This window comes from Chiloscyllium plagiosum, chromosome 10, assembly GCF_004010195.1.
Source record: "Chiloscyllium plagiosum isolate BGI_BamShark_2017 chromosome 10, ASM401019v2, whole genome shotgun sequence".
NCBI lineage: Eukaryota > Metazoa > Chordata > Chondrichthyes > Orectolobiformes > Hemiscylliidae > Chiloscyllium > Chiloscyllium plagiosum.
Window position 1 is genome coordinate 75,410,260 of NC_057719.1, and position 24,615 is coordinate 75,434,874.

Sequence of the window (24,615 nt, forward strand, 5' to 3'; positions counted from 1 at the left end):
ATTTGCCACCTCCCAGCCCAGCTCTGCAGCTTATCTATGTCCCTCTGTAACCTACAACATCCTTCGTCACCATCCACCGACCTTAGTGTCATCTGCAAATTTACTAACCCACCCTTCTACGCCCTCATCCAGGTCATTTATAAAAATGACGAATGGCAGTGGACCCAACACCAACCCTTGCGGTACACCACTAGTAACTGGACTCCAGGATGAACATTTCCCATCAATCACCACCCTCTGTCTTCTTTCAGCAAGCCAATTCCTCCGCATTTTGTACAATAGCCTACTGTGGGGAACCTTATCGAATGCCTTGCTGAAATCCATATACACCACATCAATCGGTTTACTCTCATCTACCTGTTTGGTCCACCTTCTGAAAGAGCTCAATAAGGTTTGTAAAGCACGACCTACCCTTCGCAAAACCGTGCTGACTATCCCAAATCAAATTATTCTATTGTAGATGATTATAAATCCTATCTCTTATAACCTTTTCCAACACTTTACCAACAACTGTAGTAAGGCTCACTAGTCTATAATTACCAGGGTTGTCTCTACTCCCCTTCATAAACAAGGGAACCACATTTGCTATCCTCCAGTCTTCTGGCACTATTCCTTTAGACAATGGCGATTTAAAGATCAATGCCAAAGGCTCGGCAATCTCCTTCCTGGCTTCCCAGAGGATCCTAAGATAAATACCATCTGGCCCAGGGGACTTATCTATTTACACACTGTGCAGGATTTCTAATACCGCTTCCTTGTGAACCTCAATCCCACCTCGTCTGGTAGCCTGTATCTCCATATTCTCCTCGACAACATTGTCATTTTCTAGAGTGAATACTGTCGAAAAATATTCATTTAGTGCTTCCCCTATCTCCTCTGACTCCACACACAACTTCCCACTACTATCCTTGATTGGCCCTAATCTTACTCTTGTCATTCTTTTATTCCTTAAACCCCTATAGAAAGCCTTAGGGTTTACCTTGTTCGTATCCGCCAACAACTTCTCATGTCTCCTCCTGGCTCTTCTGAGCTCTCTCTTTGGGTCTTTCCTGGATACCTTAACACACGCCACCACCTTCCTCTTGACCACAGATTCCACTTCCTTCGTAAACCACGGCTCCCAGGCTCTACAGCTTCCTCCCTGCCTGACAGGTACATACTTATCTAGGACACACAGGAGCTTTTCCTTGAATAAGCTCCACATTTCTATATAAGAATCATTGAACACCATTTCTTTTGATTGCCATGTCCAAGTTATGAAAATACTCGTGTGAAATGAGAGGCATATCTTTAGTTCTACTGCTTTGTCTACTGTAATAACGATGTTTTAATGACTATGCTGTATTTACAAAGTGCAATATGTCACCTGTGTAACACTGCTAGAAAACAAAATGTATATACTCCAAATAAAATAGAAGCAATAGTTCACTGAAGGAATTCTATTGACATTTATGGTGTAGCTTCCTGAAGCTTTATTAAGCATTTAGTATAGTTGCATGGTAATCAGCAAAATATGTCATTCCTTCTTTTGGCATGCACATATACCATAGTTTAAATTGTTGCTTGCAGTCACTTTTTACTGCAGAACATAGATATGTTGAATGACCTATTGTTTCATGAATGTGGCATCAATTACAAAGACTGATGACCTTTATCCTGGTCCACATAACTCTTCCATCTTTTCCATTGTTGATATGGCTTTTCTTCCTTCAACTCCGGAAGGTTTTGACAGTAGTATGCTCACATGCATGCCACCACCTGTCTTGCCCATGTGACCACCTTAGCCCAGATGGTTTCAGCAGTGTACTTTCGAGCAGGAGGTAACTCAGATAATTATCCTATCCTCCTCCAGTGCCTATGTCTGTAAACGTCCTGGCTTAGCTGGTGCTGGTCAGGAACATGGGCTGTCAGGTTCTCTTCTCCCTTGCCAGAGTTTTTTTTTCTTAGCCCAAAGAGATTGGCAATTGTGCCATCACCAATTCTTCTGTTGGAATGAACCAAGAACTGAGCTCCAATCAGTTCGCTTTCCTGCGTGCAAACATGCTGCAACACAGTGTCATTGTGGAGTTTACTGTAAGATCATTTGTGTGCAGTTTGTTTTGAGCAACACCAACCTCAGATCAAAAACGCATATTATTTTTGCAATAACTATAATCATCATTTCTCGACTTAGGATTTTCCATGCACCAGCACAATTCCTTTTATTCCATCTGCTTCTATTTGTCTCTGTGCATCTGCAGTGCTGCACAATTCCAAGTGCCTTTGTGTACCTCCCTGCCTCTCTCACTTCAAACTCCTGTTTCAGCGTTGTTTCCATTCTAACACTCTGAGCTGTCTTTCAGAATGTGAGCATCACCCACTCATCCTCTACTGCTGCAGCTGTAATAACTGCTAATGTGCAGTGCTTTATGGATATTTTCTAATCAGCCTGTTAGGGATGTTATTGTACCCCTCTGAGCAGTTGGGACTTCTGGCTCAGAGGCCGAGGCGCTATCACTGTGCCGCAAGAGCCCTTAGACCTACTGAGAGAGGGGTGGTGCAGAGCTGGTGCTGCTAATAAGATTGTAGTTATGATTAAATGCAAAACAAGGTATTGAAAGCTTCAAGTAGTTACAGCAGTATAAATGTGAAGGTTAGTAATGAATTGATATGTGGTAATCTGAGTGAGATGCTATCCCACAGAGTTGCGCTCATATACTGCTTTATCGCAGATCAAAAATGTCACATTGAGTTATTGTGCAGACAAGTGCACAACTTACATAAGATCCCATTGTGTACAGATGAATGGCAAGTGGATCTGTTTTTTAGTGCGATTTTGAGGCAGGAATATTGACCAATGCAGGGTAAGCTCCCTGGTGTTAAATTGTGCCAGAGTTAGTCGCCCTCCATTTTAAGCAGGTAAACGGACAGTGTTTGTGCCTTCCCTAATGTTGCTTCCTTGGTTATGTTCTGAACTTTTAACTTAGATTCCATGGTAGTGTTGGATCTTTAAATCCATTACCCTCCTGACTCTGAGCTGTGCTTGCTACCAACCAGGCCAAGTTGCCACATGACACCCTTGGCTTAGACTTGTCCTTTATAGAATCCTGGAGCTGTACAGCATGGAAACAGACCCTTCAGTCCAACTTGTCCATACCTACCAGATATCCTAAATTAACGTAGTCCCATTTGGCACCATTTGACCCAGATCCCTGAAATTAAATCAATAGCTATAAACAAAATAGGGTCAGATGCTGTGGAATCTCTGTGGGTGGAGTTGAGGAACTGCAAAGGTAAAGACAAAACCATGATGGGAGTTATTTACAGGCCTCCAAACTGGAGCCAGGATTTGGGGCATAAGATACACCAAGAAATAGAAAAGGCTTATAGGAAAGGCAAGGTTACAGTGATCATGGGGGATTTCAATACACAGATGGACTGGCAATATCAGTTTGGTGGTGGATGACAAGAAAAGGAGTTTGTGGAATGTCTTCGGGATGGCTTTTTGAAGCAGCTTGTGGTGGAGCCCACTAGGAAAGAGGCAATTCTGGATTTAGTGTTGTGCAATGAGGCAGACTTGGTAAGGCAGCTTGAGGTGAAGGAACTCTTAGGAGGCAGTGACCATGGTATGATGGAATTTACTCTCTAATTTGAGAGGGAGAAGGTGGAATCAGATGTAACTGATTTACAGTTGAATAAAGGCAAGTACAGAGGCATGAGGGAGGAGCTGACCAAAATTGACTGCGAGAGGAGCCCAGCAGGAAAGATAGTGGAATAGCAATGGCAGGAGTTTCTGGGATTAATTTGGGAGAGACAGCAGAGATTAATTCCAAGGAAAAAGAAGCGTGTCAAAGGGACAATGAGGCAAACGGAGCTGACCAGGGAAGTCCAGGACAGTATAAAAGCAAAAGAGAAAGCATTTGATGTGGCGAAGGGCAGTGGGAAGCCTTCAAAGACCAACAGAGGACAACAAAGAAAGAAATAAGGATGAAAATGATTAAATATGAAGGTAAGCTAGCCAGTAATATTAGGGAAGATTGCAAGAGTTTCTTTAGATATATAAAGGGCAAAGTGGACATTGTGCTGCTGGCAAATGATGCTGGAGAACTGGTAATGGGGAACAAAAAAATGGCTGAGGAACTGAATGAGTACTTGGTGTCAGTTTTCATGATGCAAGACACAAGCAGTATCCCAAAAATTCGAGAGAGCTGGGGACAGAACTGAGCATGGTGGCCATCACCTAGGAAAACTGAAAGGTCTGAAAGTGGACAAATCGCCTGGAGCAGATGGGCTATGGCAGAGAGTCCTGAAGGAGATAGCTGAAAAGATACTGGAGCCTTTAGTAGTGATCTTTCTGGTATCACAGGAGTCAGGGAGGGTGCCAGAGGACTGGAAAATTGTTAATGTAACACCCCATTTAAGAAGAGAGTAAGGCAAAAGATGGCAAATTATAGGTCAATTAGCTTGACCTCAGTCGTTGGTAAGATTTTGGAGTCCATTGTGAAGGATTAAATTTCTGAATACTTTGTTATTTTATTCAATTGTAGATCAGTTACATTCCATCTTCTCCCTCCCAAATTACAGAGTAAATTCTATGCATGGTAAAATTGGGCAAAGTCATCAAGGGAAGGTCATGCCTGACAAATCGGTTAAAGTTCTTTGAGAAGGTGATGAGCACGTCAGACCAAGGAGAGCCAATGGATGTTATCTATCTGGACTTCCAGAAGGCCATTGAGAAGGTGCTGCACAGGAGACTACTGAGTAAGATAAGGGCCTATGGTGTTAGAGGCAAGGTACTAGCATGGATAGAAGATTGGCTGTCTGGCAAAAGGCAGAGAGTGGGCATAAAAGGGTTCTTCTCAGTATGGAAGCCAGTGACTAGTGGTGTTCAACAAGGATCAGCGTTGGGACCACAACTTTTCACCTTATACATTAATGCTCTGGATAAAGGAACTGATGGCATTGTGGCTAAGTTTGCAGATAATACAAAGATAGGTAGCTGGATAGGTACTATTAAGGAAGCGGGAAGGTTGCAGAAAGATTTAGACAGGTTAGCAGAGTGAGCTAGGAAGTGGCAGAATGAAATACAGCATGGGAAAGTGTGAGGTTGTGCAATTTGGTAGGAAGAATAGAGGCCTGGACTATTTTCTAAATGAGGATGAAATTCAGAAATCTGGAGTACAAAGGGACTTGGGAGTCCTGATCCAGGACTCTGTTAAGGTAAGCTTGCAGGTTGAGTTGGTAATTAGGAAGGCAAATACAATGTTGTCATTCATCTTGAGAGGAGTAGAATATAAGAGCAGAGATGTCCTTCTGAGGCTTTATAAGACTCTAGTCATACCATATTTAGAGCAATTCTGGGCCCCATACTTCTGATGTATTGGCTCTAAAGTGGGTGCAGAGGGCGTTCACAAGAATGATCCCAGGAATGAAAGGCTTAACATGAGGAACGTTTGAGGACTCTGGGACTATACTCGATGGAGTTTAGAAGGATGTGAGGGGGGACTGACTGAAACTTTTGGAATACTGAGTGGTCTGGATAGAGTGGACATTGGAAAGATGTTTCCATTGGCTGAAGAGGCTAGGACCCAAGGGCACAGCCTTACAGTAAAGGGAAGACCCTTTAGAATGGAGATAAAGAGAAACTTCTTTACCACAGAGGGTGAATCTTTAGAATTCATTGCCACAGAAGGCTGTGGAGGCCAGGTCATTGAGCATATTTAAGACAGAGATAGATACGTTTTTGATTGCCAAGGGGATCAAAGGTTATGGGGAGAAAGCACGAAAATGGAGGTGAAAAACCCCTCAGCCATGATTGAATGGCGGAGCAGACCTGATGGGTCTAATGGCCCAATTTCTGCTCCTTCCTATTCATCCAGATGCCTTTTAACTGTTGTAAAGGTACCTGCCTCTTCCACTTTCTCTGGCAGCTCATTCCATACATGTACCACCGTTTGTGTGGAAAAAGTTACCCTTTAGGTTCCTTTTAAACCTTAAACCTATGCCCTCTAGTTTTGGACTCCCCCCACCCTGGGGAAAAGAGCTCGTCTATTCACCCTATCCATGCCCCTCATGATTTTATAAACCTCTATCAAGTCACCCCACAGCCTCCGATGCTCCAGGGAAAGCAGACCCAGCCTCTCCTATAGTTCAAAATCTCCAACCCTGGCAAATCCTTGTAAATCTTTTCAAGTTTAATGGTATACTTCCTAAAGCAAGGAGCCCTGAATTGAACACAGTATTCCAAAAGTGGCCCTACCAACGTCCTGTACGGCTGCAACATGACCTCTCAACTCCTCTGCACTAACCAATAAAAGCAAGCATACCAAACGCCTTTTTTTGTGTTAAGAGTTAAGGTAGCTCATAGCGTTTAGTGTCTCAAGCAAGTGAGAGGCAACTCTCATAATCCAGCAGTGACTGTTCAAGTATCTTTGTAATGACTTTCATTAAAATGCTTTATTACATGGTTTTATTAAGATTAAATCTAAATCTATCTGAACCAACAGGAAGCTCATGTTTGTACGAGTTTGATTTTAAAAACTCACTTGTGGTTTCATAAAGTTATGAGTTATCATATGAGCAAGTGCAGATAATTCTGATTTATGGCTGTGACGTGGTTTTTGTTTCAAGTGTACAATAATGAGACTGCACATATTCCTGTTTTGAGATTCAAAAGACATTTGTTAGCATTATCCTCTGGGTCAAACTGAGGGTCAACACAATCATTGGAATGGATGTGTTATAAATAACCTTATGATTGTGATATTCCTGTAAAATGTGAAGAATAAGAAACATGGCTGAGGGGAACAAATACGTGAGTAGAGGTATGAAGTTGGCATTTCTTTGTTTCATGTTGTGTTTTGACCTATTTGCATTGTTTAAATGATAAAAGGATAAAAAGGGTTTGTTAGTTAGACATGGAAGAAACCACTTTGTGTGGTGCTCCAGAAAAAGGAGTGATTTTAATCTTGGAGCTGGACTAATTTTGAGTATAATCAAGGAGCGTTTTCTCTAGGTTCGTAAGAATATGGAGCGCTCTTCCTCCAAAATACAAAGGTTGTTCAGTTAATTGAAATATTCAAGATTGTGATGCTAGATTCATGAAATCAGAAATGGAAAGTGCTGGCGAAACTCCTCATCTGTGGTGAGAGGGTCAGAATTAATGTTTCAAGTCCAGTGTGATTCCTGTTCAGAACCCACGATTTGTCCTGGCTAAAGAAGTGGAGTAAAGGCAGGAAATCGAGGTGAGATCCAGACCAGCGGTAATTTAATTAATAGCAGGATACCTTGCAGGGTCTAATTGCTCCACTCCTGATCTTGTGTTCCAAAGCTTTATCCATAAAGAGTAGCTTGTGCGTCACTCAGGTATGAGGCCGTCAGAACTAATTAGATCTACATCTAAAAATACCAGCACAAATGATGAGCAAATAAACCACCTCCTTGAATGTGTAGTGACAATTAATTTCTTTCTAAAGTTGTAACATTTTTGTTATTTGTGTGCGCAATTATATTCGTAGATAAAAACAAATCTTGTAAGTTCTAGTTCACCTACTGATCCTTGGAGAATTTCTATAAATTGTAGAGATGTTCTGCGTCAGCCTGCTGAAGTTGCTGATCTAAACCACTGAAGATTTTAACAACACAATTTACAGGTTCTATAAATAAACCTGATGTAGTAAAAGATCTGTGGAGAATTATGGAAACCAATGGGACTGCATTTAGAGAGGTTCAGTTTGTTCTCACACGCTCACGTCCCACACGCCAGCTAACCAGCTCTCGTTCCAAGCATCAATGTCGGGAACCCAATTGATTGCTTTAGAGTGAGCCATCCAGTGCTTTCTCAGAGAACGTTTCATCTTCGAGCTGCTAGCTCCTCTGTAGTCCCAACAATGCTGCCTGGAAGTTAGGACCATCCATGTGACTACAAGCAGCCCCATCTCACCAAGGAGCCTAGGTCAGCCCAGACTCGGGATCTCATTTTGTAGCGGCAAGGGGCAAGTATTCTTGAAGAACCGGCATTGAGAAGCCAGAAGAGGGGAAGTTACAGACGAGCTCCGGGGAAAGGTGTTTTCAGCGGATGTAATGAATCTCAAAGGAGGTTCCGACAAATTTCTTTCACTGTTCTCCCTCCACCCCCATACCCACCCACACTCCTTTGCCTGACACCAACCCATGCTGCTAAATGCAATCCCAGCTTTCGCCATGATGTGGTGTCCCCCTTGCCATGAAGTAGGACCGGTGGATGAACTTCTTAAGCGACAACCAATAGGCTTTGAGGGTGAGTTACCGTCCCAAACTTTTCCTGCCTCTGTAAAATTTTGAGGCAGTGCAGGTTGGTAATTCATGGGAATCCACCCCCATCTCTGTCTTCCAAATGCAGCCCATTAAAGAATAGGACATGCAACACTGGCTTTTTATAGAGCCTTTTGGGGGTAAAAATGTTTGGGGAGCAGATTCGAGAGCAATGAGCCCTGTCCTCTGAAGGCAAGGACCAGAATTGGAACAAACCACATTTCAGAAGGTTGCAGGACTAGATGACGTTACAGAGACTGGAAGGGAGCAGGTCATGGGAAGATCGAAAATAGCCTGAGCCTTACAAATAAAAGCTAAATGTTGCTTTTAAGATAAAGGACATTCATTTGTTTTTATCCAAAACATAACTATTGATGAAACAGCATTCCAAGGATGCTAACTGTAGCATCAGAGTTCTGGAAAATCGACCAAGTGGCAAAGGTTTTTCCTCCTCTCCAGTAGCTGCTGCTTTCTACTGGAAAAGTAATAAAAGTGAATCCTGTGGCAAATTTCAGATCAGTTGCCTTTGTCTATCGAAATGAATTGGCTTACTTAAAATCCTGTTTTGCGGACATTCAGTTTTGCAGTGACCTTTTGTAGTTATTGAAGAGGCACCTAGTTACACAATTCATACAATAATAAAACACAGAGGCCATTCAGCTGATGGCACCCATTTCTTTCTCCTGATTTCCGCCAGCCTAGAAATTATTTTTGCAAAACTTATTTGTTTGAAACTTACTAATGAATTTGTCTTCATCGCTTTTTTAAAATTCTGAATCATTGTAACTTGTTGCAATTTTAAAACCAGGCTGCCTGTTTTTCAACCTCTTCATTGTCCTCTGCTTACTGATCTTACTGCCACTGAAACAATTTCTCATTATTTACTCAATTCTTCATAATTTTGAACTTTTCTGCTGAACCTCTCTTTAAGGAGCGAGGTTGAACCTGCACTGCTTTAAGGATGACAACCTCAGCTTATCCAATCTCTCCAGATAACTGAAGTGAGGAAGTAATGAAGATTTTGGAAGGTTTAAAAGTGGACATATTCCCAAATCCAGATGAGTAGTATCCCAGGCTGTTGTTGGAGATGAGGGAGGGAATTAAAGAGAATATGATCCAAATTTTTAATTTTTCTCTGGCCACAAGAGATGTGCCAGAGAACTAGAGGGCTTCTAATGTGGTTCTACTCTTCAAGAAGGGTGGTAGAGAGAGATTGGGGAATTATGGGCCAGGTTGTGTCTCCTTGGTGGGAGGGGAACCTTGGAGAAAATTCTAAAGGAGTGAAGTAATCTTCATCTGGAGAGGCAAGATTTGATCAGGGATAGTCAGCCTGGCTTTGTCAGAGGGCAGCCAAGCCTAGCACATTTGACTGAATTTTTCGAGGAGGTGGCCAGGCGTGTAGACCTAGGTAGTGCAGTCGATGGATTTCAGCAAAACCTTTGATAAGGTCCCATATAGAAGACTGAAGAAGGTATAAGGACAAGGAATCCAGTGTAACTTGGCAGATTGAATGCAAGATCAGAGGGTGGTGGTAGAAGGCTGTTTTATATGACTGAAGCAATGTAGATGAGAATGTGGGAAGGGATGAGAAGTTTGTGGATGACACAAAGGATTGGTTGGGTTATTGACAGTGCTGAAGAGGGCCTTTGGTTACAGGAAGGTATAGACTGGACAGATGGGTGGATCAGTGGCAGATGGGATTTAACCCTGAAAAGTATGAGGCCATTCACTTTGGAAATAGTCACAAGACAAGGGAGTAAGTACTCAATGAATGGTAGGGCGCTAGGAATCTCAGGAAAAGAGGGATCTTGAAGTGTTTGTACATAAAAATCTGAAAGTGGCAAGTCAGGTTAATAGGACTGTTAAGAAGGCATATGAGGCACTTGGTCTTATCAGTCGTCATGATTTGGAGATGCCGGTGTTGGACCGGGGTGTACAAAGTTAAAAATCTCACAACAGGTTATAGTCCAACGGGTTTAATTGGAAGCATTAGCTTTCGGAGCACCGCTGAAGGAGCTAGTGCTTCTGATTAAACCTGTTGGACTATAACCTGGTGTTGTGTGATTTTTAACCTTATCAGTCGTGGTACAGATTATAGGAGTGGGAAGTTATCTCTGAGGTGTACAGAACTTTGGTTAGGCCACACCACACTACAGGAAGAATGTAATTACATTGGATGGAGTGCAGAGGAGATTCACCAGAATGTTGCTGGGGTGGAGCATTTCAACTCCGAAGAGAGGCTGGGTAACCTCGGTTGCTCTGTTTTTTAGAGTGGAGAAGGCTAAGAAGGGACTTGATTGAGGGGAATGGATAAGGCTGCTTCCCCTGCGCCCCACCCCCCAAAGAAAAACCCTGGTTGAACTGTAAATAATGAGATGACGTGATTTTAAGGTGAGAAGCAGGAGAGTTTGAGGGGGAGAAATGGCATCCAGAAAATGGTGGGAATCTGGAATACACTGACTGGGAGGGTAGTGGAGGTGGGAAACCTCATACGTTTACAAAGCACATGGACTTGAAGTGAGGATTAGTGTAGATAGGTCAGTGCAGGTTCGATAGACCAAAGGGACTCTTCTGCATTGTATAATTCTATGAACTGATTAACCTGAGACTATTCTAGTAATTCTCTTCTGAATGCACTAAGGCTTTGCCATCCTCCCTAAAGAGTGTTTTGCAGAATTGAATAAGACTGTGCCTTACCCAGTGTTTTATGAAGGTTTCTCATAATTTCCCTGCTTTTGCAATCTCTGATAATAAGGATTCAATATGCTTTGTAAGTGACCTAGTCAGCTTATTAAGCCACCTTCAATGATTGTGTGCATGCACTCTCACATAGAGCCATAGAGATGTACAGCATGGAAACAGACTCTTCAGTCCAACCCAATCTAGTCCTACCTGCCAGCACCCGGCCCATTTCCCTCCCAACCTTTCCTATTCATATACCCATGCAAATGGCTCTTAAATGTTGCAGTTGTACCAGCCTCCACCACTTCCTTTGGCAACTCATTCCATACACGTACCACCCTCTGCGTGAAAAGGTTGCCCCTTAGGTCTCTCTTATATCTTTCCCCTCTCACCCTAAACCTATGCCTTTTAGTTCTGGACTCCCCGGCCCCAGGGAAAATACTTTGTCTATTTATCCTATCCATGCCCCTCATGATTTTGTAAACCTATTTCCACAAAACTAACTTTGAGAAATACTTATTTCTAGGAGGAATTTGGCATTGGGTGAACTCATAGCTGCAGTGCTGAGCCTTAAAAATCTGTAGCATTGGGGAGCTATCTATATTAGGAAGTGGTTTAATTTTCAGTCTTGTAGTTGGAGCTTTGATCTTTACATGTGTTTTCTGTTTGCTAATAATATCAGCAATTTGAACCCAAGCTCCTGGCTAATTAAGATGTTATTTATCTCATTTTATAAAGCTCTATATAATGGTCCCATCATAAATCCAGTGTTCCAATCTTGTTCAATAAATGTAGAAACCTTGCATTAATGTATTTAGTGTCAAATTTTACACTTTCATTACCAACTAAGTTATAGCAGTGTACGTTGAGTGGTTAGAACATTGACACCGCAAGGACGCGATGCCCCAGATTTTCCTGTCAAATTAGCAGTGAAACTAACTACATATTTATGTACATTTGGTTGAGCCAGACAGGAGAGGAAATTGCATTTAAACTCAAATATCCTAAGGTTGCTGCCCTAGTTACTATTGATCCAGCATTAATTACTTCTGAAAATGCAGAGCATCTTTTTTGACCGCCTTTGCTGTGAACTGCTTTGATTGTGAAGTTGCTGTTTTAATTTTGGATAATGCAGAATTGCATAATACAGAAAGGTCTTCTGCCCAACTTGTGTAGTTAAAATGTCTGAGCATTCAAGTCTCCTTCCATTTACCTCTGACTTTTAGTTCATCTTGGCCTTTCAGAGTAACCTTTTTTTTAAACCATACTCTCTCAATTTTTCTCCCCAATCATTTAACTCAATCATTTTCTATGCTAGCGAACTACAACACAAGAACAAAATGTAATCACTCTGAATAAAGACATTTCTTCTTATTCTCCCTTAATTTATGTAAGTGTCTTTATATTGGTAGCTTCTAGTTTGGAATCTCCCAAATGGAGATATTCTCCCCCCATCTACACTCACCTACTCTTTCAAACTTCGAATCTTTACCAGAATATTTCTAGACCTTTTTCCCCGAAGGACAATTGCACCAATCTGTTTGATCTTTCCTGACAGTTACCACCTCTGAAATGTGGTACCATCTTTGTCAGTCTTTTCAGTGTATCCTTTCAGTGGTGGGTTGAGTATTTGTAACGTGCTGTTGAGGGGTTCCTCTTTCTGTGCCACCCCCTTCTGAGCCATTGACAGCCAGTTGGTACACATACAGATGTTGGATGATGGACAATGGCACACAAATTTGTAACCTAACCCACTTTCTCTACCATATGACCACGTAGCTGATGAACTGCACAATCCTTTTGCCCACTGTTCAAGCTGGATAGAATCATAGAATCCCTACAGTGGGGAAACAAGGCCACAACAGGTTCACACCGACCCTCCGAAGAGTAACCCACTCAGACCCATTCCCCTACCCAACTAAAGCCCTTAAACTACGCATCCCTGAACACTATATAACGTGGCCAATTCCCCTAACCTATACATCTTCAGTTTGTGGGAGGAAACCGGAGCACCTGAAGGAAACCCACGCAGACATGGGGAATGTGTGCAGACTCCACACAGTCGCCCCGAGGCTGGAATCGCACCCGGGTCCCTGATGCTGTGAGGCAGCAGTGCTAACCACTGAGCCACCGTAGCACCCTAGGAATGTACTCGCATAGAGAAACCATATCTCTGAAATACTTCAGAGTCTCAAGTGAAATGAATCAACAGGTAAATAGGTGAATTAAGTTGCTGCACATCAAATCTCTCAAACATTTGGGCAGCATGGTGGCACAGTGGTTAGCACTGCTGCCTCACAGCGCCAGAGACCCGGGTTCAATTCCCGCCTCAGGCAATTGGCTGTATGGAGTTTGCACATTCTCCCTGTGTCTGCGTGGGTTTCCTCCGGGTGCTCCGGTTTCCTCCCACAATCCAAAAATGTGCAAGTTAGGTGAATTGGCCATGCTAAATTGCCTGTAGTGTTAGGTGAAGGAGTCTGGGTGGGTTGTTCTTCAGAGGGTCGGTGTGGACTTGTTGGGCCGAAGGGCCTGTTTCCACACTGTAAGTAATCTAATCTAAATAATCATGTAATCTAATTTTAGTGGTGCCAGTTGAAGAGTTTGTTGTTTTTGACCAATGTGCTGGCAGAACTCAGTTCTTTGTATAGTGCAGTGAGATATGCAAGCTTAGGCATACAGATGCTCATTTCAATGTTAAATTCCATGTCTCCACCAAATATTTCTCAGCGTCAGTGATCTCTCCTATAAGCAAACTCCAAGCTTGTGATAAGCTGGAGCATATCTTTACCTTTCAATATTTCGTAGATTGATCTGTGTCCTTAGAAGTAAAATGTTAAATAGGCACCATGATGTTTCATGTGTCCCATCTGTACGTTCCAGAAGGCAGGCAAAATAGACAGGCAGGAGGCTGGAAGAATACAGCAGGCCAAGCAGCATCAGGAGGTGGAGAAGTCAGCATTTCAGGTATAACCCTTCTTCAGGACTGGAGGTGGGTGTGGGCTAGCTGCAGATAAAGGGTATGGCGGGGGCAGGGTGGTGAAGTGGGGATGGGTGAATGTGGGTGGACGGTACAATCTGGTTGGTCATTGGGATGAATGAATCTGGTTGGTGGCAGGGAGCAGTGGAAGGGAGGGGGAGGGGCTGGGAAGGGAGTCAGGGGATGGGGAGGGAGGTTATTAGAAATTGGCGATCTCCGTGTAGGCTCTCTGGACTGTAGGCTGCCCAAGCGGAAGGTGAGGTGTTGTTCCTCCAATTTGCGGTGTGGTTCATTTTGCAAATGGCAGAGACCAAAGACGGTCATGTCGGAAAGGGTGTGGGAGGGGGAATTGAAATGGACGGTGACTGGGAGGTCTGGTTGGCCCCTGTGGCCCCGGCTGTGAAGCTCGGTGAACCGTTCCCTAAGTTTACATTTGGTCTCCCCGATGTAGAGAGGACCATATCGGGTGCACCTGATGCAGTAAACTAGGTTGGAGGAGAGGCAGGTGAACCTCTGTCTTATCTGGAAGGGGGTGGGGAGAGAGTGGGGAGAGTAGCACAAACCAAGGACTCTCAAAGAGAATGGTCCTTGCAGAAGGCAGAGAGCGGTGGGGAGGGGAAGATGTTCTTGGTGGTGGGGTCTAGTTGGAGTTGGCTGAAGTGTTTAAGGATGATGTGTTGGATGTGGAGCCTGGTGGGGTGGTCGGTGTGGACCAGGTTGACTCTGTCTTTATTGCATTTGGTGGGGCGGTGTGGTATTTAAAGCAATGGAACGGTGAATGGAGGTCGTGAGTCTGAGAGCTGTCTGGATGATGGGGGGAGAAAAACACGTTGCTTAAGGTAGGTGGACATCTGGGATGCTCGCGAGTGGAAATGTCTCCTCATCCAAGCAGGTGGGGTGGAGGCAGAGGAGTTGGGAGAAGGCAGGCAAACAGATGTGTACAGATCAACTGTACTAAGTTGATCCTGGATCAGTGGTGCTGGAAGAGCACAGCAATTCAGGCAGCATCCGACGAGCAGCAAAATCGACGTTTCGGACTGAGTTGATGCTAATTGTTCACTAAGAAACCAGTTTATTTTAGACACTACCATCACAGAGCAGAATGCATTTTTCTTTGAAATTTTGTCTACTTCCTATCATTTCTAAAACTTCTAAAAGGATCTGTGTAAACTTAGCCCACGGTTATAGGCTTTGCTTCATTTCATGCATTATTATTTGCAGAAGTTACTGATACAGGTAGCAGATGGGAACAAGTGCTCTCTCTTCTTGCAATTTCAGAATGTCGCACAAAAACACAATCTCTGACCCCCTCACAACATTAAAGCCCTATTGTCAGTTCAGGAAAATAACAGCCTCAGACCCCATACCTCCCTTTGGCATAGGACCTATAGTAATAGATTTGCCAGTTAGGGCTACTTCTGTGCTCAATAAATATAAGACATTCAAGCATTGTTTCCAATTCTCTCTGGGATGTGTTGCTCAGCTTATGCGCTCAAATCGATGTGCTCACAGCTTTTAAAGCCTAACCCTTGGGCCGGTTCATCTGAATTCATGGCCAGTCCTTGCTTCAGCTGCTCCAAGGTATTTTTTTAATATATTGCTTTCAGATCAGAAGGTTTGCTGAACCTTTGAGAATTCATTACAATCTTGAACTTGACCTTGTGCATCTCACTATATGTCTCTGATACAAAAATACTTCCCAGGCCAATTGTGGGGGGAAAAAATAAGTGAAAACATGATAGACATTTTCTCCAGCACCAAGTTGAAGTGTCAGCCTAGATGTATGTGCTTAAGTTCTGCAGCCTTCTAACCTCTTGCCAAGATTATTCTTGTACTTGCATTGCCAGTCTAATGGACGAGTCTCAGCAGTCCATACTTTAATGTCTGTTCATACTGGAAGATCTAGATGAAGCTTTAGGAATGGGCCCAGGATAAATAACCAGTGGCAAACCCTGTCTAACTGTTATGTACCTTTTAGTTACAGGGCTTATCTAATATTCTAATAAGCTTCTTCCCTTGTCATAATCATTGTCTTCAATTTGAGATACCAGTTTTCTTCACAAACAATCATGTATAATCAGTAATTGTTGAGTTTCTGTTATGAATTCAAATGTACACAGTAAAAATGGAATCTGTGGGAGATTCTAGATGGCGGCAGTCTGAACAGTCTGCTGTGTTGTGCGCTGTGCCATACCCCAGGTAAGGTGGGCTCCTACCCACCGCTCCCCCCTCCCCTCCCGAGGAAAGTTTGTAAAGTAAGTAGAATACCTAGAGCTCTTTTAAATCAAGATTTGCCAGATCTGAAGCTGAAATGAAGACATCGGGGGCACTCCCCTACTATGACGGGCACACCTGCAGCAGTTACCTAGACTCCTGTGGCGGCGTCCTTAAGTTCAGTGAGGCAACAGTATTTACTCACGGAGTTCACAAAACTCTGTGAAAAAGTTGAGGTAGCGCTGGAACCAATTGTTGCCATGCTGACAAAGCGTGAGCAGGAGATCCGGACTTTGGATCAGCGTGCAGAAGGGGTAGAACAGAGGACCACTGCCTTGGAGGCCACGACGGAGAGCTGTGAGTGGTGGATAGGTTTGGGCCTTGCAGGAACAAGTAGACGACTTTGAAAACTGAGGTCGGAGAGAAAAGTTTACGGATTGTGGGATTTGCCGGAGCATGAAGAAGGTGAAAACCTTGCTGATTTTCTTGAAGTGGCTTCCAGAGTTGCTGGGCCTGGAGATTAAGTCGTGCCGGGTGAGTGTGGAGCAGGCCCACTGGGTCACAATGCACAGGTCCGGGCTAGCTCAGCGCCCTCGTCTGGTCCTCATGCGACTCCAGCATTATAAGGGAAAGCACTTCATAATAGAAACAGCCACAAGTATGGGAAAAGATCCACAGGCTTTGGCTTATAATGGTTTGAGGATAATGTTTTTTCATGACTTTTCTGGGGCTATAATTGAGAAAAGGAAGATCTTTGATGAGTAAAGAAAAAAATTAAGAGATTTAAACATTCAATATTCTCTGATGTACCTGGCAGTGCTACGTTTCAATTATGGGGGAACTGTCTACAACTTTGACTTGATGGTGGTGCTGCGGCGAGTGGCGTAATGTAATATAGTACAATGTAGTGTACTTTAATTTTAGTGGATTGTAATTTAATTTCATTTTATTTAATTTGAGTTTATGCTAATTTTGCTGAAGTGTATATGAGTTGACTATCTTGAAGAATAGGCAGTTTATTGTCAATGTTACTGTAATATAATACAATCATATTTCTACTTTTGTACTTTTATAACTTTTCTCAGTTTGCTTTTTGTAAAAGTGAAAAATTTTTTCAATAAATATACACATTTTAAAAAACAGGAATCTGTAGCTGTGTTGCAGTATAATTGACAGCACTAGTGGAAATTGCTTTGTAGTCTGTTTTGTGTTACACAGCTCCTCAACCTGTACTGTTGGATAACTCTGCTGTTCCAACCAATCATTGTTCCTATTTCAGTTCTTTTACTGAACTGTATATGTATAAAAATGACTTTGCAAAACTGTGTGCAACTCTGTAATTCAGTCATAATTTCAACACATCTTGCTCCCATTAGTTCTAGTTGGCTAATACTGCTTCATCCAAAGAACTCATTTAACTTTGTTATCCTGTGTGTAGTGTTTTCCAAGGTTGGTTAGTAGTTAATAGTTGCAAGAAACAATCTTCCACTTAACTTGTCAAATAGATGAAATGGCTTTTTAAAAAAAAAACCACAGCTCCAAGAACCAAATTAAACCTTTTAAACAATGACTGTTCAATGGTGTTTTTTTTCTCTTTTGGGAATGTTACATCCAGTCGATTGCTAACTTTCTTCGTGAAAATTCAGATTTTGCGATTTTTTTTTAAGTCGTCCCTTGTTTTAAGTAGAACAGCTTATATATAGGCAGTCAGCAATTGCCTAACTGAAATTATTTTGACCTCTAGTTTGGAAAACAAACTGTCAGCTAAGTACAAATTAAAGCAATGGCACAATACTTGCAGCACAATCTTTCAAATTTTAGTGAAGCCTATAACTGAAAGCTCCAGCATTTTGTCAAAATAAACTTTGTAATGCAATTGTAGTGTTTGACCTGAGTGTAGTGGCTGGATCAATTTCAAACGGTAATGATGCAAATATGATTTATTTTCACTTGTCACAGCATTGTGGCTCAGACGACAGTGTCTCACAGTTAGGAGACCTTTGACTCTAGTGTCTCAAATTATAACAAAAACTTCTGAAGAAGGGTTGCTGGGCCTGAAATGGTAACTTCACTTTCTCCCCACAGGTGCTGCCAGATCTGCTGTGCATTTTCCAGCAATTGCTGTTTTTGTTTATGATTTACAACATCTGTACTACTTTGGTTAATTTGTTTTGGTCAGACTTGACCATTTTCAGTGTCTTTCCCTGAGGTTGTGAGAAAGTCTGGGAACTTGCTGGAGGAGGGGATAACTTCACCTTTTCTAACGCTGTTGGATTGGGAACTGGATCTCCACTGAGAACAGACTGTGTTTTCTACTCCATCATAACCTCAGTATTCCCAAAGCACCATTCTACTCCAGTGTTCTAACTTAATTAAAAAGATTAGATTAGATTCCCTACAGTGTGGAAACAGACCCTTCGGCCCAACAAGTCCACACCGACCTCTGAAGAGTAATCCACCCAGATCCATTCCCCTATCCTATATTTACCCCTGACTAATGCACCTAACACTATGGGCAATTAATCTGACATGCACATCTTTGGATTGTGGGAGGGAACAGGAGTACCTGGAGGAAACCCACGCAGACGCGGGAAGAATGTGCAAAGTCCTCACAGATAGTTGCCTGAGGCTGGAATCAAACCCGGGTCTCTGGCGCTGTGAGGCAGCAGTGCTATCCACTGAGCCATCATGCCACCCATTTATTTAAGTCTATTGTTGCATATCCTTCAAAGAGCATATCAGCAATTGCAGACAAGTTTGCACTGAGCTATCAGAATGTGGTGTCACAATAGGAGATCTTCTGGAAATAACATGATTGATCCCTTTCCGAATTCTTAGTGAAGGTAAGTTTTGACTTAATGCTGAAATTGGAGATCCCAATCCAGGATGATTTAATCCTAACCCTAATTCATTGTTACACGTAGCTGAACGCCTTTGCATCATGGACAGACCACACTCATGAGTTTCTGCTCCTTATTGTTGTCCACTTCTTATGATTTATTGCCTCTCGTTTGACAATGAGACCATTGCTTGTCTTGCTGTTTCTTGATACTATTGAGACAGCCAACCAAATAATTGGAATAAACCTCCTGCTCCTGAATAACAAAAGTGTGGGTGTTGAAAATTCTGAGTCAAGTGCTCAGTTTTAGTGTTATATGCTAATCGTTTTAGAAATGGCACAAAAGTTTGTGCTTATGAATTTGACCAGAGTAAACATTGAATTCTGGCAAGTCTCAATAAATAGTTTTGTTTTTTCTAGTTTCTTTTTGAGATTCTTACGAAGCAAACTAATTATTTTCCCCCACTTTGCAGATTGATCCAGCTCTTGAAGCTCAATTAAACAAGAATAAAAATAAAATTTCAATGGAATCAGAGTATGAGGTAGAGTATACAAATCGGGCAGCCTTGATTAACTGATCTGAAAATGATTAATATTCATCATCTAAGCTTGAGGCTATTTCATTTTGTTCCTTTATTCTTTAATTAGTGATGGTCCTGATACATAGTTTTGATATATTTTATTCTTTTAATTCTTCTTTTGAAAAGAATTCCACTTTTGATTGTTATCCAGAAAGTCCTATTGACCATACACACATCTGAACAACAGATGTTGAGGGGATACTATTGGGGATCTGTCATTCTGCTTACAGTAATGTCTAGGTTTACAAGTACATGGTAGCTGCTTAATACATACACAAAGAAGGTATGGCAGAGTTATGCTAATAGGCTAAATAAAGAGGAATGGGAGGAGACTCGTGAAGAGCACAAAGTCCAGCATATACAAGATGGCCCAATGGCTATTTTTCTTTGCTTTAAATTCTGTTTATTTGCATGAGGTGCTGGAGGACTAGTGATCCAACCGGGAGCCATGCATTTAGTCAAACTGGAGACAATTTGAACTGCCTGTTATGCAAAGAGAAACTACTTGTGGTTGTTTTTGCTGTTTGGTTTGGAGTGTTTTAGGGAGGGGAATGGATTCAGCTGGATGCCTGCAAGACGACCAAAGAGCTGCTGTTCTAAAATTTATCAAAGTCAACAGTTTCAGAGTTGAGACTGAATATTGTATTAAGCTTGACATGATTCTCACCAACAGTGGAATGTGAAAAAGGATGAGGCAGAGTGTGGAACACTACAGCACCATAAATGGCCTTTTGATTTTCTGACTTGGTATTATGTCTGTTGGCCATTCACAAAAGCTGGCTTTAGGACTTGTTTACCCCCATTCCCTTCCTGACTTGTGCTGTTCCCCGTCTCCAGATCACATTTCACACCTCCCTGTTTAACATGGTCGTGGTTCTGAGCACTTTTTGCTTTCTCCTGACTGATACAGGAGTGTCTGTGGGGACTGTTTGGTAGGGAGGAAAGAAAGAGTACTGTTCTTGGGAGGATTGAGGCTGCTGGGATTGACTAAGGTTAGCATGATGATTAATGTTACCCTGCCACCAGCTATAGGATTGATTAAAGTGACCTTTATGTCCATACTGTCCCATGAGAAGGATTTGTGCCATCCATCGGTAATTCTCATTCAGCCTAATTAATTCTGATCCCTCTGATGTGCACAGTGTAGCACAGGCATGAATTCCTGTGGCACTTTCAATATTACGCTTTTTACAGGAGAAACAAAGGTTTTCTGGCATGTGGCCAAGGTTTAAAAATAAAACAGCTCATCAAATAATAAAATTTTTGTGGTATCTGCAATTTCCTTGTACTACGACAATTTCAATACAAAAATTAATTCCAGACACAAACTAAACTGCAGCATGATGAACTAATTGTACACAGTATATTTGCAAGCAGCTGCCAGAGTGGATGTGATGCTTATGTAACTAGCTTCTCACTTTTTAAACCAGTGCACGTTCAAGCTCTTTGTCAAGGGCTACAATCCTGAACAAAATATCTTCCTTGAATGCTCTTTCAGATGTTCCATATTCTGCTCCATGAAAGCAGAGAAGGCCCAGGGACTTCCCAAACAATGTGCTCTTTACAACTGCTGTGAGACTGTGGCTTGGTATTTCCTATCAAAGGTTGGAGATAGAGAGGATGGATAATTCCATTTCCATTTTAATGGGATGGTGAGAGCAGATCCCATGTTAAAATAATATCTAAAATATTGTCTGTTAAAAGAAATCAGATTAGAAAAAAGCTAAAAGAAATGAATTACTTGGGAAGGGCGAGGAAAAAGATAATTTCTTTAAGGAGATGATATTTTTTTCCTAATGTGGTCATCCTAATTTGTTGTTGGTGATGGGAGCACAGTGTTCCTTTTTTGTTGTATTTTCCTCTCCTCTCCTCTTCCAGTGCAGACAAATATTAGGATGCCTGGGGAAATCAAATATCCATAGCATGTGAGAGAAATCAATAGGAAAGGCACGCAACTTGTTATAGAGTTCCCTTACTTTCTCTCTTGTGAAGATATTCTAACATAGCCTCGTATAGAAACACATGAAAAGGTGGCTCCTAAACAGGGAGAAAGTAATGGCAATGACTAGCAAAAGAACAAAAGGATATCAGCTGAGAGGTGATAAATAGAGTCATAAAGATGTACAGCACGGAAACAGCTTCAGTCCAACCCGTCCACGCCAACCAGATATCCCAACCCAATCTAGTCCCACTTGCCAGCACTTGGCCCGTATCCCTCCAAATCCTTCCTATTCACATACCCATCTAGATGCCTTTTAAATGTTGCAAATGTACTTGCTTCCCTCCCCCCTCCGCTTCCTCTGGTAGCTCATTCCATATACGTATCACCATCTGCGTGAAAAAGTTGCCCCTTACGTCCCTTTTATATCTTTTCCCTCTCACCCTAAACCTATGCCCTCTAGTTCTGGACTCCCTCACCCCAGGGAAGAGACTTTTACCTATTTACCCCTATCCGTGACCCTCATTAGTTTTAAACCTCTATAAGGTCACGCCACAGCCTCCGACACTCCAGGGAAAACAACCTCAGCCTATTCAACTCTCCCTATAGCTCAAACACTCCAACCCTGGAACATCCTTGTAAATCTTTTCTGTACCCTTTCTAGTTTCACAACATGCACTTTTCCAAAAGTGGCCTAACCAATGTCTGTACAGCTGCAACATTACCTCCCAACTCCTGTACTCAATACTGTGACCAATAAAGGAAAACATACCAAATGCCTTCTTCGCTATCCTATCTACTTGCGATTTCAAGAAGCTATGGACCTGCACTCCAAGGTCTCTTAGAGTCATAGAGATGTACAGCATGGAAACAGACCCTTCAGTCCAACCTGTCCATGCCGACCAGATATCCCAACCCTGGGGCTGTTTTCCCTGGAGTGTCGGAGGCTGTGTGGTGACCTTATAGAGGTTTAAAAAATCATGAGGGTTACGGGTAGTCCCACCTGCCAGCACCCGGCCCATATCCCTCCAAACCCTGCCTATTCATATACACATCCAAATGCCTCTTAAATGTTGCAATTGTACCAGCCTCCACCACATCCTCTGGCAGATCATTCCATACATGCACCACCCTCTGCATGAAAAAGTTGCCCCTTAGGTGTCTCTTATATCTTTCCCCTCTCTCCCTAAACCTATGCCCTCTAGTTCTGGACTCCCTGACCCCAGGGAAAAGACTTTGTCTATTTATCCTATCCATGTCTTTTGGTCACACCCTCCACCACCACCCACTCCCTTCTACCTTCGAGCCAGTTCTGTATCCAAATGGCTAATTCTCCCTGTTTTCCATGAGATCTAACCTTGCTAACCAGTCTCCCATGGGGAATCTTGTCGAACACCTTACTGAAGTCCATATAGATTGCATCTACCACTCTGCTCTCATCAATCCTCTTTGTTACTTCTTTAAAAAACTCAATCAAGTTTGTGAGACATGATTTCCCACTCACAAAGCCATGTTGACTATGCCGAAACAGTCCTTGCCTCTCCAAATACATATACATCCTGTCCCTCAGGATTCCCTCCAACAACTTGCCCACCACTGACATCAGGCTCACTGGTCTATAGTTCCCTGGCTTGTCCTTACCACACTTCTTAAATAATGGTAAGGAAAAGCCAGGGAACTATAGACCAGTGAGCCCCTGATGTCGATGGTGTGTTAATTTCTTTTTGATGTGGGGCATTATATAGATTCCACTACATTTGTAAAAACTCTTTATTTCTTCAGTCACTGCCTTGCTACCATCTTAATTATTTCATAAATGTTCAATAGCTATAAGCTTTCCAGTCATCTTGTTTAAGAACATGTTGGTTTTCTGAGACCGTATGAAAGTACAATTCTTTTCCTTTTATTTAAAACAGAAACTACAGCAACAGAACTTGGATGACTGGGTAAATATCCGAGGACCACGTCCCTGGGAAGATTCAAAATCTTACCAAGATCAGCAGCGGAAGACTCAAAATGCAAACAATATCATTAACTCGAAACACTGATCTTGATATATTTACTGGACATCTAGCTAAGCTGAAGATGGCTCTTCCTGAAAAGTTGAAAAGTATGTTTGCATTGATTTGATAGAGATGGTACTTTTTTGCAATATAATTTAAAATGGCCGATTGGAGACTTTGGAAAAGGAACTGCAGAGCCTATTGTAAATCTTTTCCAATGTATCTGATTGACTTTTGCTTTTTAAATAAAATAGCCCTTGATGTCATTGAGTGCACAATGAAAAGTGAGTTGTAAACTATTGCTGAGAGAAAATTGACAAGCAAATGCTGTATCTTTATTTACTTCTCCAGTTAGTATTAGTGCACTGCTCTCGTTCAGCAGTCGTCTTCTGTTTCCTGGCAACCAGTTGCAGTAACTCTAAATTAACGTGACACTGGACCTGTGTGCAGTGCTGCTCATCTTGGTGTCAGCTTTCGCTGTAGTTGGCCAGAACCAAGCGAAGTTGATTTTGGCAATCATATAATTGCCCCTATAATTGCACATCTCTGACAATTCTATGAATGTATTTTGTGGAATTTTCACTGCGTAATGAGAACCCTAACTGGAACATGATTTGTTTAGGTAACAACTTGGTAAAACAGCTCTGGAGAAAATGTTTGTCTGTTTGATTTGTAGGTCGCCGGCTGCAGTTTATTCACCATGAAAAGAAAGTAATGTAACCTTGATCATATTCATTAAATGTTGAATAGATGTATCATTTTGCCTTTCCCTTTCAGTACCCAAAATAACCTTGACTCAAACTTGTGAACACAGATGTTGCATTGTTGCAGGAAGAAGTGCTGCCTGAACACAGTTCATGTCTCTAACTTCTTGGCCAAACAGTTGTAGGTTTGTGAACCACTTTGTATATTTGTTGTCCACCATGCGCAAATTTCTCAAATGCAAACACAGACGTTCAATTAGTTTTGTCAAAACGCAACCTGATGCAGTTAATTCCTGACTGTCTTTCAATTTGAGAGACAACATTGTGTAATACCTGCTGTGCCTAGACCAACAATGTTTGCAATTAATCCGTGGGCAAACTCTACTCTGGAGGTGATGTCACTGG

The 24,615-nt window shown here is 42.2% G+C and overlaps 1 protein-coding gene across 2 annotated transcripts in view; it reads left to right on the top strand.

The window, feature by feature from the left end:
* LOC122553791 overlaps positions 1–24,262 on the top strand; it is a 50,774-nt gene extending 26,512 nt beyond the window's left edge. The window contains exons 3-4 of one of the 2 annotated variants that reach the window (XM_043698119.1): positions 19,457–19,525; positions 23,420–24,262. In XM_043698119.1, coding sequence (XP_043554054.1) covers positions 19,457–19,525; positions 23,420–23,551 — 201 coding nt within the window. In that variant the 3' untranslated portion in view covers positions 23,552–24,262. The remainder of the gene's footprint in view (positions 1–19,456; positions 19,526–23,419) is intronic. The other variant, XM_043698120.1, reaches the window with a different exon arrangement.
* Positions 24,263–24,615: the final 353 nt, after the last annotated feature.